At 28.4% G+C, this 14,086-nt stretch overlaps 4 protein-coding genes across 4 annotated transcripts; 2 read left to right on the top strand and 2 right to left on the bottom strand.

The window, feature by feature from the left end:
• Positions 1–115: 115 nt before the first annotated feature.
• On the top strand, positions 116–1,456 carry LOC145758889 (SH3 domain-binding glutamic acid-rich-like protein 2-A). Its single transcript, XM_082572580.1, has one exon. It carries the CDS (start codon positions 364–366, stop codon positions 724–726), a length of 363 nt encoding a protein of 120 aa, XP_082428706.1. The 5' UTR covers positions 116–363; the 3' UTR covers positions 727–1,456.
• Positions 1,457–2,502: 1,046 nt separating this feature from the next.
• On the top strand, positions 2,503–6,787 carry LOC145751633 (methionine synthase reductase-like). Its single transcript, XM_082567823.1, has 4 exons — positions 2,503–2,654; positions 3,643–3,786; positions 4,013–4,946; positions 5,452–6,787. The coding sequence occupies exons 1-4, from the start codon at positions 2,594–2,596 to the stop codon at positions 6,521–6,523; spliced, it is 2,211 nt and encodes a 736-aa protein (XP_082423949.1). The 5' UTR covers positions 2,503–2,593; the 3' UTR covers positions 6,524–6,787.
• LOC145751642 (putative metalloproteinase inhibitor tag-225) lies at positions 6,546–8,531 on the bottom strand. The gene is made up of 4 exons (XM_082567834.1): positions 8,373–8,531; positions 7,599–7,681; positions 7,308–7,419; positions 6,546–6,923 (listed from the first exon to the last, which is right to left on the bottom strand). The coding sequence occupies exons 1-4, from the start codon at positions 8,494–8,496 to the stop codon at positions 6,811–6,813; spliced, it is 432 nt and encodes a 143-aa protein (XP_082423960.1). The 5' UTR covers positions 8,497–8,531; the 3' UTR covers positions 6,546–6,810.
• Positions 8,532–9,986: 1,455 nt separating this feature from the next.
• Positions 9,987–11,625, bottom strand: LOC145763753 (uncharacterized). Its single transcript, XM_082575265.1, has 5 exons — positions 11,478–11,625; positions 11,207–11,346; positions 10,928–11,034; positions 10,326–10,443; positions 9,987–10,117 (listed from the first exon to the last, which is right to left on the bottom strand). The coding sequence occupies exons 2-5, from the start codon at positions 11,334–11,336 to the stop codon at positions 10,008–10,010; spliced, it is 465 nt and encodes a 154-aa protein (XP_082431391.1). The 5' UTR covers positions 11,337–11,346; positions 11,478–11,625; the 3' UTR covers positions 9,987–10,007.
• Between the last annotated feature and the right edge of the window lie 2,461 nt (positions 11,626–14,086).

Raw genomic sequence — 14,086 nt, 5'->3', positions numbered from 1 at the left:
TAAAATTTGCGATGCATTCATGCATATATAATTTAAGGGAAATACCCGTTGATCAAATTTTGGAAAACTTTTTTTAGTTTTAGATTTCGAAGTCAGAAGCAAAAGACGTAGTTAACCAACCTTGATCTGTTTATGACGTAATTAGGCTTTAATTTTACTGTGATTTATTTAAAGTGTAATGTTTTGTTTAGAAAAAACATAAAAGTTAATTATAAGTAACAAGTAGAACTTTAAGCTGTTAAGTAAATAAGTTTTAAATTTATTTAATGATCTATATATTAAGAGTTCTTCTAGCAGTCTAGGTACTACTGTGGAGTGGGTAATACAAAATAAGTTAAATAAGTTGCAAAATATTGTTTAAAAATGGGAATAACTGTGTACACCACATCTGTTACATGCAATCGAAAAATCCCCGACTGCCAGGATAAAATCCTCCACTTCTTGGATTCAAACGACATTAAATATGAGGTCATTGACCTCTCGGTACACACAGAAGCCAGGCAGGTCATGCTTGACCGAATACCGGAGAATAAAAAGGGCGACTCGAACATATTACCCCCCCAAGTGTTCAGCGATAATCAATATTGTGGAGATTATGATTGTTTTTTTAACGCCAACGAGGTGGGACTTTTGTTTACTTTTTTTAAGCTTGATCCCCCGTTTGATTCAAGGGAGGAAAGGTTGCTTAAGAAATATAAAGAGGAAGGGACTCCAATACAATTTTAAAACTGACACAAGTAACTTCAATTCTATTTAGAGGCTTATATTTAAATTTATTACTAAACTATATATATTTTATTATGTGATTTAAATTTTACAATGTACCAACTATTTTTTTATTGGTAACATCATTATTGCTAACATAAAAATGTAGGTATTGAAGCATATATGATTTAAATTTTGTAAATTTCAAGAAAATGTTGTTAAAGAATTGTCAAAAATGCAAAATTTAAAATCTTCAAAAGCAAAATTTTAAATCCAAAGCATTTAAACTATCAAACTTACTGTATTTGTACTTAGATTTACTTTGAATGTTATATATTTTAGTTAATTTTTATAATAAACTACTGTACTAAAAAATCATTTTTATTAATGTTAAATAAAAGATAATATATTAGTGTTTTATAACAAAATTTAATCATTGTGTTTTATAGAGTTGTAAATATATTAGTGTTAAATATTTTTGCTGATTATGTTTTCATAACTATATGTTGCCAAATATTTCAAGTGGTTAGCTTTGTTTGCGTTGATTTTAGTAGATTACCAATTATGATCATACCTAAAATATTTACAGCAATTGGTACCAAATTTTATTTTGTAAATAATAATTAAATTTCAAGTTTTTTTTCTGTAACATTGTGTTTTTAATTTATTGTGATCAAAATTAAATTTTTATATTTTCACTGCATGCTTATACTGTTATGCTATAATAAATATAAATTGCTTAAAACTTCAATGTTTTAATAAAATTTAGTTGCAAAGCTTTAAAGAAAAGCTGCAAAACTGGTTGTAAATTTTTTAAAGTGTAAATAGAAAGGTGAAACCCAGCTTAAATATTTAATATATTTAAACATATTAAATCTTAGAATTTTATTTTTACAACAGTAGAGTGAGTACCATTAAAGGGGTTACCAAGTGCATTAATATATTATTAAAAAGATAAATATAAATTGGTTAAAATGTTTAATAAAATTAAATTGTAAAGCTTTAAAGAAAAGCCTCAAAACTGGTTTTAAAATTTTATAACATAGTAAAGTTAATACCAAACTCTTGTATTAAGTAAAAAGACTATAGAGTACTGTTAAAGGAGTTACCAACTGGCAACCGCATTAATATATTTCTAAAAGGCAGCTGAATCTATTTACACTTAATAATAAACCAGGTCGATAAAGTTTAGGGAAACTTTTCAATAACAGGAAATAACAAAAAGAGAAATATTCTGTATTGACTTTTGGTAAGGTTTGGTGACCATGCCATAACATACTTAAAATCTTTGTGTAAACATTAATATTTTTGGCATGTTTTAAATCATTAAATTGATTTTGGTCATTTTTTATATATATTAATAATTTTAAAAAAATATATATATATTAATAATTTATAACCAGAATTTCAATACAAAAAAAAAATTTAATTTTAAATTTTGTTTTACATAAGCAATTAACATTCTTAAGAAAGCACCACATCAAAATATTTTTAAAGCTTAATTTATTAAAAATAAAAAAAAAAACTAGAACGAAATGATACAAAAAAATAAAAAGAAAAAATCACTTAATACCTAAAATATTAATTTCATTTAGTAACCGTTAAATTACAAAACACAAAACATAGTACTACAGTCTTTGCGTAAAACGTTTTGTTAAGTATAATAAAATTGTAAAACTTGCTTTCCTACATCGAGGATAAATATATAAAAACTATTTTTGTCCGACAGTCGTTTATCTAAAATCATATAAAATCAAACACGTTCATTTTTCTTTTTCATTCTGTAAAATTACATGAAGTTAGCGTTTGTCTGTACCACGTGGTTAATATAGGTTTATTAATATCAGAAGTATCTAACTGTCTAAAGGCAAATTAAACGGATATTACCATGGTTTCTACTTCTACAAATGACAAACCTAAGCTGTATATATTATATGGGTCACAAACTGGTAAGTTTTTTACGTTTTGAAGGTTATAATAAATAAAAAGTTACAATTTTGAACGAATATTAAACTTAATTAACTTATTAGCAGATTTTTTATATATATATATATATTTATTCTTGATGTGGGAAGGTCGACTTTACGACCTAAAATTAGAGTTTACATCAGTTACCCCGACTCAATCTTAGTTGTTTTTGACAGTTTAGAAGTTTTGAATATTATTAAATATGATTGCCTGATAATTATAAGCAGTTGATTAAGTGTTGACTCAGCAGAAGCTCTTGCCATTTACCATTCTGGAAAGTAGGACAGCGTGCATGCACAAGATTTTTTTCATTAAAAAAAATGCACGCCTGGAATTAGCGTTTTGCACGCCTGGTTTCTTAAAAAAAAATGTGCACGCACAGTACTGACGCCTAAAACATGCTAACATATATCACGCATGCACGCCTAGACCGGAAATTTTGATACGCGTGCACGCGCGGTCACACATTTTTTTGCACGAGATCTCGTCGAAAACTGCCCTACTTTCCAGACTGGGCCATTTATACCGCCTTACTTAAGGGTTCTATTTGCTATAGCTATAAAGCAGTGGGGATTAAACCTTAGAGCTCATTTATGAAACCGAGTGCTCTGTTCACCCAGTCTGAAAAGTAGGGAAGCGTGCACGCACAAGATTTTTTTTGGTAAAATAAATGCACACCTGAAATTAACGTTTTGCACGCCTGGTTTTTAAAAAAAATTTGGGCATTCGCAATACTGACATTTAAGCCAAATTTAGGTAAAAAACGCAAAAATATTTCACGCGTAGACCAAAAATTTTAGTACACATGAACGCGCGGTCACTCTATTTTTTACGCTAGCACGCACAAAATCTCGTCACAAAACTGCCCTACTTTCCAGGCTGGACGCTACCAATATGTTCACATACTGCAAGAATTTACACATGATTTATTAAATTAGTATAAACTTGTTAAATTTTTTAATATTTAAGGTCAAGCTGAAACGATAGCAAATGAAATATATGAAGAAGGAGTTTTTAAAAGTCAGAATGTTAGTTTGTATTGCCTCAAGGATTTTGGAAAAGAATTTAATATTTTAGAAATCGAATTTGCAATTTTTGTTTGTTCAACTACAGGTAAAAATTACTGTTGTAAAAAATATATTTTATTTTGGTTTAATAATGTCTTTAATTTAAAAACTTGTTGATTCAATGTCTATATATATAATGATTTTTTTAAATTTTTAATAGTTTTCGTTAATGTTTTTTTTTTATTAATTTAAAATAAATAATTAGTTTTAAAGCTCACAATTTTTGTTGTTTTTATATTTAAAATTTGTAATTTTCTTTATGTTAAATTTAGGTGACGGTGATCCCCCTGAAAATGCACGAAAATTTATACGATCAATTTCACAGAAAACTTTACCCAAAAACCACTTGTCCCACCTTCATTATACCTTACTAGGTCTTGGTGATTCAAATTATTCAACTTTTTGTGGAGGACCGAAACGATTAGAAAAATCTCTAAAACAAAACGGTGCAAAAAGTTTTTATAAAACCTCGTTCGCAGATGATGGAACTGATATGGAAATTGAAGTTGAGCCTTGGTTAGATGGGTTATGGGAAGCAGTCGATAACCATTATAAAATCGTATTAAGCTCGAAATCAAAAATTGATGACAAAGAACAAAATGTGGACTTAGATGGAGAAAATGAAAAACAAGGCAATATTTTAAATAACGATAAATTGGGTGTTTCAAATAGTAACCCCAAAATGACAAATATGAAAACTAATTTAACCCAAACTTCTGGTAGTGATTTATTAATTAACGATGTCTCAGAAAATGTCAAAAGTTTAAAACTTGTGCCCAAAATTGACACAAACCTTATTAATGTTAACCACTTTCAAGATACCACACTATCTAAAACTGTGACAGAAATTCAAACTCAAATGCAAGCTTCACTTGTTACTAAACCATTGCTACTATACAGTACAGAACTAACTGATGTAGATTTAACACCGCCACCTCTTGGCAAGATCCATTTAAAACTTCATTTTAATGATAGTGATAAAAGAGTCGAAACTTCTTATCAAAATGATGCAAAATTCCCTCTTGCCACTGGACCAGCAATGTTGGCTGATATTGTAAATGCAAAACAACTAACTGCTGATGATGCTGTAAAAAGAGCTTTAGAGATAGAAATAAAATCTGAAAATGGTTTTGAATATCAACCAGGTGATAGTTTTGGAATTTGTACAAAAAACTCAGATGCAGAAGTTGAATGGCTGATAAGAAGGTAATTTTTAATATTATATTAATTTTTGATGTTATATTAATATTTTTTTTGTATATATCTTTATCCTCGATGTGGAAAAGTCAAATGCGCGACTTAAACATAGCATGAATTCAGTGGGGATTAAACCCATGACCTCATGTGTGGTGTAGCAAGTGTTCATACCACTACACCAAGCTGCCGGTTACTAATATATATATATAAATAAACTTGGGTTTTGCTACAAATTTAAATACAATAATAATAAATTTTTATTTTGAAACAATTACTGTTTTTTCATTTTATTTTTGTTTTTTACTTTTCATTATTGCGAATACATCTTTTTTACATGCCTTTATTATTTTTACTAACCTTATGACAACTTAACCTGTTGACACTGTCATTTTTAATTGTAATTTCAGTTGTCTTGTGATTGATTTATTTTAGTTAAATTAACATAAAACCATAGTATTTATTAAAAAGTCCTTCTTAACCTAAGTCTGAACTTTCATTTCCTTTTTATTTTTAGGTTAAATCTAGAAGAAATAGCTGACAAAACTGCTAACTTATCATTATTAGAAACCAACAGCAAGAAAAAAACAACATTACCCAACTATATTCCTGATTATTTTACAATTAGAGAAATATTCACGACTTGTGTAGAAATAAGATCGGTACCCAAAAAACCCTTGATTCGTTTATTAGTTGAATGTACATCTGATCCAACAGAAAAACGCAGATTACTGGAGCTATGCAGTAGACAAGGAGCTAACGAATATACAAATTATATTCGAGTGCCTGGTATTTGTATTCTTGATATCTTGGCCCTTTTTCCATCTTGTTTGCCAGATTGTGCAACTATAATTCAACATTTGCCGCGTCTACAGCCTAGAAGATATTCTCTTATTAGTTCCCCATTAGAATCAAGCCTTAAATTCGTGTTTAATGTTGTAAGGTTTGAAATCGAAAATGGTCGAACTTTTAAGCGTAATGGTGTATGCACTGGGCAACTTGAAAATTCAGTTAACCCGATTTTAGATGGCTCGCAAAATTTTAAAACCGAAAATTTGCGAATTTTTCCGATACTTTCGACTGGGTTTTGTTTACCACAGGACCCTACCACTCCTATAGTTACGATAGGGCCCGGGACTGGGGTAGCACCGTTCTTAGGATTCCTAAATCACCGAAAATTACTTAAAAAATCAAACCCTGACCTTAAATTCGGCGAATCTTTGTTATTTTTTGGCTGTCGACATAAAGACCGTGACTATCTTTATAAAAATGAGTTACAAAGTTTTATTGTTGACCAAATTTTAACAAAATTATTTGTTTCATTTTCACGTGATGTTAGTGTGTCACCTAACCAAGCTAAGTACGTTCAGGACAATCTAAGGCAACATAGCAGTGAAGTTGTACAACTATTGCTGAACAAAAATGCCGTTTTTTACGTGTGTGGCGATGCTAGAAATATGGCCAAAGACGTTAGAAATTGTTTGTTGAAAATAATTGCTGACGAAACTAACTGTGATGACGTCACGGCGTTGGAAAAATTTAAAAAAGTCGTCGACGAAAAAAGATACAAAGAAGATATATGGTCTTAAATAAGAAGTTTTTTATATTTTTTGTGCAATTTTATTTTGATGTTTAATCAAGTTTTTATAGTTCTTAGTATATTTTATGCAAGTTTTAAAAAAATATTTAAATTAAAATAGAATTATTTTTAAATTCAATAAAATTAGATCACATTTTAATTAAACAGTTTAAGTTAAGTAAATTACTTTTTATCACGCGAAAAAAAAACGATTATGCAAAGAAAAAAATGACGCGAATTAATAGCTGTTATATACTAAACAAACTAAACGAATTAATTACAATATTGGCCCTACTTCTAAAATGGAGTCGTTTTTGGGCAGGCATCCAACCAAAATGAATCAGTTACTAGTTTTCTAACCGATCCACACGAATTTATTCTCAGTTTTTTGTCTTCTTCGTTCACATATCCTAAACAAAAAGTAAAGTTATTACCTTTAAATAAACAACTATAACCGGCAGCGTGGTGTAGTGGTAAGAACACTTGCTATACCACACATGAGGTCGTGGGTTCAGTCCCCACTGCTCTCATGCTGTAGCGTCCTTGAGTAAGGCGCTATAAACGGTATGAACTCCTGCTGAGCCAGCACTTAATCAGCAGCATAATAATCGGGAAATTATAATCTACTGCTAAAGGTAACTCGAGACTGGGTCGAAGTAACTAATGTTACTCTATGTTTAGGTCGCACATTCGACCTTTACACATTGAAAATAAAGATATATACAAAAAAAGTTACTCTGTGTTTTAAGAGCAAAAATTGGGGATGTTAAAAATGATAAATTGAATAAACTTACCAGATAAAATGTAGTGAGCACCAACGACCAAGTTAACGCCACATGCGGCTGATTCGCTAGCAGTATGAATATTTCTACGTCTGGTTTTAATGTGTCTTCGTCCTTTAGTTACCTTTAAAACAAACAAAAAATTTAAAAAAAAATTTATTTATGAAAAAATCTTAAACATCAGCTCAAAATTTTATTAGTTATAAAAAGAACCAAATAAAAAATATTTTATAGTTTTTTTTTGGCCCTTAAAATATATATAACGTGAATTACTTTACTTTTCTATTTACAATTTAAACTTACTGCTATGAATTTGACTCTGTACACCCTTTGGTAATGTACATCTTCCTCTAACATAGTATCGCTTTCAACTTTTACCAGGCCTCCTGTTAGTAAAGAAAGTTTAAGTTAAAAATTAATATTTCTTTTTTGTTTTAATACCGACAGCTTGGTGTAGTGGTTAGAACATTTCACTGCATGAAGTTTTTGGTACAATCAATGTAGCTACCTTGAGTAAGGCGCTAAAATCAGTATAAACACCTGCTGAGCCAACACTTAATTAGCAGTATAATTGTCGGGCAATTATTATCTATAATATTCTAAACTGCCACAGGCAACTTGAGACTGGGTCGGAGTAACTGATGTTACTCTAAGTTTAGGTCGCGCATTCGACCTTCCCACATCGAGGATAACGATATACATACATAAAAATAAAGAAAGGCGATAAAATCAGTATAAAAATCTGCTGAGCTAACACTTAATCAGCAGCATAATTACCAGACAATTATAATCTATAACACCCCAAACTGCCACAGGCAACTCGAGACTGCGTCATGTTACTCTATGTTTAGGTTGAGAAGCGACACTTTTAGGATAAATAAATACTAAAAAGTGTATTTTTAATATGTTACTCTAATCCAATTTGTAATGACTAGTTTAAATAAAATGTATCAGCAATCTAACTTACCCAAACTACTACATTAAAAATAAAGTAGTTTATTTGTTTTATTAAGTTGCCGAAAAACTTACTTAAAACGCGATTGTATGTTTTTAAATTTTACCAAATATAATCCTTACCCCATTCTGAGCTACAGAATTTTTGTTCATCGGTTTGAACTAAACATTTACACGACGAAGCATAGCCCGATAATATTGCAAGATACAGAAAACAAACCACGATAACTCTAACCAAAGATACCATTTTCTCTTTAAAAAACTACGTAATTTTTTTCTGGTAAAGTTATCAAAACTAATATAGTTTGTTGATTATCGATTGACTTATATATAAAGTCAATATTGCCTCAGGCACTAATAGTAGCTCGAATTCAAGGTTTATTAAAGGAGTTGGAATTATTTATCGGGTATTTTCTAACTACTACTTTACCTAAAATGGTTTGGTGACGTAATATTTTTTATGATGTCATAATTAAGTTTTCGTAACGTCATATTACAATGCAAAATTAAAGGTGACTTTATAAATTAGATTTTCATAAAATGACGCAATAAATAAATAATTTAAATTAAGTAAAGTATTAATAAAGTTTCGCTTATTCGCGTTTTCTGATTTTTTGAAATTTTTATTCGTATTTTGATATTTTTAACTTTAACTTGGTCAAAATGTCAAAGTCATCATTAATTTATAAAATTTGTTACATAACTTGTAAAAATTCTAATAAAAAATGTTTTAAACTATAACATAAATACACTTATGTTAATTTTGAACTAAAATAAAATCTACTTTTAGAAAATTTTTAAATTATAGGGCTTGTTATTATACTTTCTAATAGGGATGGGCCAATCGAATCCGAGTCCGAGTACTCGGCCCGAGTATTAAGCATATTTTAATACTCGTGCTCGTCGAGCATTTTTTAGTACTCGGACGCCGAGTAATAATTTGTCATTGAGGATCGTATACGATTTACTAAACATAAAAAAACACGAGGTTTGCCTTTTTCTAATAATTTATAATCTACTCTCAATTATATCACGTTATTTAAGCAACAACTGCGCAACCAATACACTTTTTACTACACTTTTTTTACTAAATTTTACGCATAATAAATTTGAGACTTAAACATTTTCGTTTGGACTTAAAATGATATTGCTATCAGCGGTAAGTAGTTTTGCCAACGTTAAACCTTTTATAATCCATAAATACGTGTTTTTTGGCAAATTTTGCAGTTTTAAAATTATGCGGGAAAGATTCTCGTGAACAGTTATATACGTTTAAATGACGTCATAACCGAGTACTCGGACTCGGCCGAGTATCGTGACAAAATACTCGGGCTCGTCGAATCCGAGTAATTTGGATTTCAGCCCATCCCTACTTTCTAACTGCCTTAAAGCAAATGTGGTCTAGAATTTGCCTTACTTAAAGTTTCGATTTAACGATTTTTTTAACATTTTATGATTATTTGATTAGCAGCTTACGTAAATATTAATAAACTTATTTTTTAAGATTGGTAAATAAGTTTTTTTTTACGAGATATTTTTAGTAGTTAACTTTTAAGCCTAAATCACCAGTAATATATTTAAACTTTTAGCTTTTTATTTTTTTTATTAAAAGATTTAATTTTCAAAATATAATAAAATAAAAATATCGAAAAAGAGCAAAAACATACAGTTCACAATGTTTAAAAACAGTAACATCACTAAAAATAACAAAAAAAAACTAAAAACGCCAATTAAAATTTTTTTCAGTGTTGCCAAATTTTAATAGTTATAAAAATCTTCAGGGTTGCCAAACATTTTACGAATTACTTCATCAACATCGATTTGAATACCACAAGCTTGTATACGTAGGCGACCTTCAGATTTTTCACCTTTAAAAAATGTAATTTTTTTAATACTAATTTTAGCTAAAATCTAAATATTTCTATCTTAACCTTTTTGAGCCTCGCTAAAAGATTTTTTTTTTAATTTTAAAATTTTTTTTAATCTAATATAAAATTTTTAGTTTATTTAAATTTTAGATTTATTAAAAAAAAAATAAAATTACATTATGACATCATCACGACGTCACTAACATACCTGATAAAACGTAGGTTCTATTTTCTTCTAGGAAAACTCCACACCGCTCTTCAGTTATATCAGTGTAAAGAAAATCCATCAAAAAAATCGAATTCCGGACCTCACGACCTTTAAACGTCTAAAAAAAAGAACAAATATCGGTAAAAAACGATTTTTTTGAAAATTTAAGATTCTATATCTTACAATAAGTTTTTTTTGGACTTTTTTATTATGTATATTTTTATGTAATTATTTGTAACATCTTTTTATTTTGTAACCCTGTGAAAATGCCGAATATTTAAAAATTGTTTTTTAGTCTTATTAAATCTTTTAAAATAATTAAAATCATATTGCTTAATAAAACATTCAAAAAAATATTAATTTGCTAACAAAAACAATTACGAAATTAAAAATGCATTTAGTGGGATTCTAACTTGGAACCACACGGACCCTGTCTTATATTTTAATATACTTATACATACTAATTGAGCGTTTTGCGGGCTGCATTTTAATTGTACCTGTTTATATAGAAAATCGCTTGTCGTTGTATTTTTTTATTAAATACTTGCTTTTTATAACATTTTAGTATGGATTTTAGATGTTAAATTTAATGTGAATGTTACCTCTAAAAACATAACTTCATATCTTCGCTTCGGTTCGGGCGGAAAGGTTGTTGAAAAAATTGAAAACGGATGCACAATTCGTGACGACATTACCCGAACTTTTGCGACTAAAAATTAACAAAAAAAGTTTTTATAATATAATGACGTCATCAAATAAATTGTGATAATAACAAATTTATTTATAGTAATGTAGTGTATGTTTAAATATATATAAAATACGTATACGGTAAACACTTTTTTGTTAAATTAATATATAAAAGCTTTGATAAAAGTGCCTACCCCACGTCGCCTGCGCATACTGATCCGTCATGGGGTTCAAAGGACACATACAAGCATCGGTTTTTATCACAGAAAATACGGAAATTAAAACTAAACTGAACAGTTTAATTAAAATGCAATTGCACGCCATTGTTTTTTTTCTAAAACAAAAAATGTAAAAATATTAATATAAAAATATTTATTTTTAATATATATAAAGAAATTAATTTGATATAGAATTACAATTAACACCTATTGTTAGAAAATTTGTATAAAAATTAATTATTCTTACCTTTTTTTAAATTTTCGTAGCCTCGTGGTTCTTTGAAATGATCATTTTAGCCCAAAAGCGCTTTATATACCCCTTCTGCCACACCTCCTTTTATCCTTAAGGAAAAAAATGGAATTATTTTTGCTTATTCTTTGAATTATTGCTACCCGATTAAATTTTTTCCTTTTTAGAACATCTACACTTTAAGTATTTTTCGTATGACGTCATTTTTGGGAAATTTTTTATTCTTACGTAAGCTAAATTTAACAACATGAGGTTATTATATATACAAAACGAAACTTGGTGTATTTAAACCATGTTACATCATAGGATATTAATAAAGTGTTTAAATGAAGTGAAATAAGGTCACGAAGTTATTTTTTAGCTCAATTTTTCCGGTTAAGTTTCGTTGTTTGTTGCCAAGAGAGAAAATAAACGTTTAAAACCCTTTAAAAAATTAAAAATTTCACCAAAACAATTTTGTTCGGTTATTAAGTTCAACTTAAGTATTTTAAATACGTGATAATAGCGAATGACATCAAAAATAATATGCAAATTAATAGGGAATCTAACTATTTCCTATTATCAATATTATCGTATTACTTGAATAGACTTTCTGATATTATCTTGTTTAAAAAAGAACTTTCGATTGTTTAAGATGACGCCTTTTTCGCTATGTGGCAATAATTGACTCTATTGTACTTGGAATGCTTTATTACGTCACACATACCCTTATTTTCAAAAATCAGCAAAAACAAATTATCTAACTCACTAAAAATTTAACCCTATTTAAATATAGTGGGTTAGTGGTATATTATTGTTTTTGACAAAATGTTACAAAAGTATTAAATTACCTTTGTTATGGTACGGGCATAAATAACTAAAGGTTCGATTCGTTTCGCGTGACGTTATTTTTTTGAAAGTTTTTTGGAATTTTTTTTTAAATATAACGCGATAAAATTACTTAAAGAAGGTGCGTTGGTTAGAAGTTCATCTCCGAGATTTGGTTTTAAAATAAATAAATTTATACAGAACACGACCACCTATCCCTTTGATGGAAAAAGCCCTAATTATTGCTATGTAATCTTAGTTTAAAATGTTAAAACATTAAGTTACACCTTTATTCAGTTAAAATTAACATGAAAATTTACTTTATTTGTAAGTATCTGATTTATTCAATATTTGACAATAGATAGTCATTGTTATAATTTTAAAAAAGGACTTTTATTCGTGATCAAGTTCATTTAAAAACAAACTTAGTTTTATAAGGACTTTATTTCTTATAAATAAACTATTAAACTTATATCTAAAATTAAATCAAGTTTTAATTGAAAAAAAACGTAATAAAATTAAATTAATAAGAAACACAGTTATACAGAATGTTTTTATACTTGATATCAGTTTTATATGTTACATATTCACATCAAATTTAAATTGCAATCTTTGTTTAAAATGATTACTTAAAATATTTGTATTTTAATAAAGTTATTAAATTTATTTTTTATTTTGACCGGTAGGTGGTGTAGTGGTAAGAACGCTCGCTATACCATATAAGGTCGTAGGTTCAATTCCCACCGCAATCTCCACTGCGCACGACCTTATATGGTGTAGCGAATGTTATTGCCACTACGCTGTAGCCCTTGAGTAAGGCGCTATAAACGGTGTGAACTCCTGCTAAGCCAGCACTTAATCAGCAGCATAATTACCGAGCAATTATAATCTATATAATATCCCAAACTGCCAAAGGCAACTCGAGACTGGGTCGGGGTAACAAATGTTACTTTATGTTTAGGTCTTATTTATGGACGCTTCAGCATAACAGCAATAAGGATTGAACACAGAACCCCATGTAGTGTAAATAGTGTTTTGACTTCGTCAAATACAAAGATTAAAATGCTATTTACTTGATTTTAATTTGAAGTAATATTTCTTTATCGACTAGCATCGATTAATGCTTTTATTTTTTAAAATAACAAAAAAAAATTAATAGCGCAAAATTTTAACACTTTTTAATTTTTTATTGGCGTTTATGTTATTTGTTGTAGATTAAATCTTGCTTTAATATACACTACATGTGTTAGTATAGGCCATATCACTTACAGTTTCTTTATTTTTATATTAAAACATATAAGCACTTAATGTGTATGTTGTATATACTGAGCCAGACAAACGCCTAGAAAAATGTGTTTTATTTAAAATCCAATTTTTTTCTAAAATATATCTATTTAAAACAATGCTTTTAAATTGATCCTTTGTGTGCTTTATTTTGCCTTAAAATTTTTAAAAAAGCAATGTAACTTAATACTAAAAATATAACTAAAAAGTGTTTATGAATTAATTTATATATTTAACTTATTTGGTTGGGATGGTACGATATGAACAATCATAACGATATTTTAAATATTGGTTAACAACATTAAACTTATATATATTTTTTTGTATTTATTTATTTACGTCTTTTGTGCTTTAATGAAAGTTAATAAAAATTTACAATAAATATTACATTAATGCGATGGAAAAAAATAACAAAATTAATTTTTTTAAATTAAAACATGCAATAAATTTTAATGTTAACATAAAGATTTTAAGTAAGTTATAGCATGGTTACTAACCCACTTAATATTAAACTT

The sequence above is a fragment of the Corella eumyota genome, chromosome 1, assembly GCF_963082875.1.
Source record: "Corella eumyota chromosome 1, kaCorEumy4.1, whole genome shotgun sequence".
NCBI classification, from domain to species: Eukaryota; Metazoa; Chordata; class Ascidiacea; order Phlebobranchia; family Corellidae; genus Corella; species Corella eumyota.
Note: the sequence above shows the minus strand (reverse complement) of the source record. Positions and strands in the feature narration are given on the sequence as shown.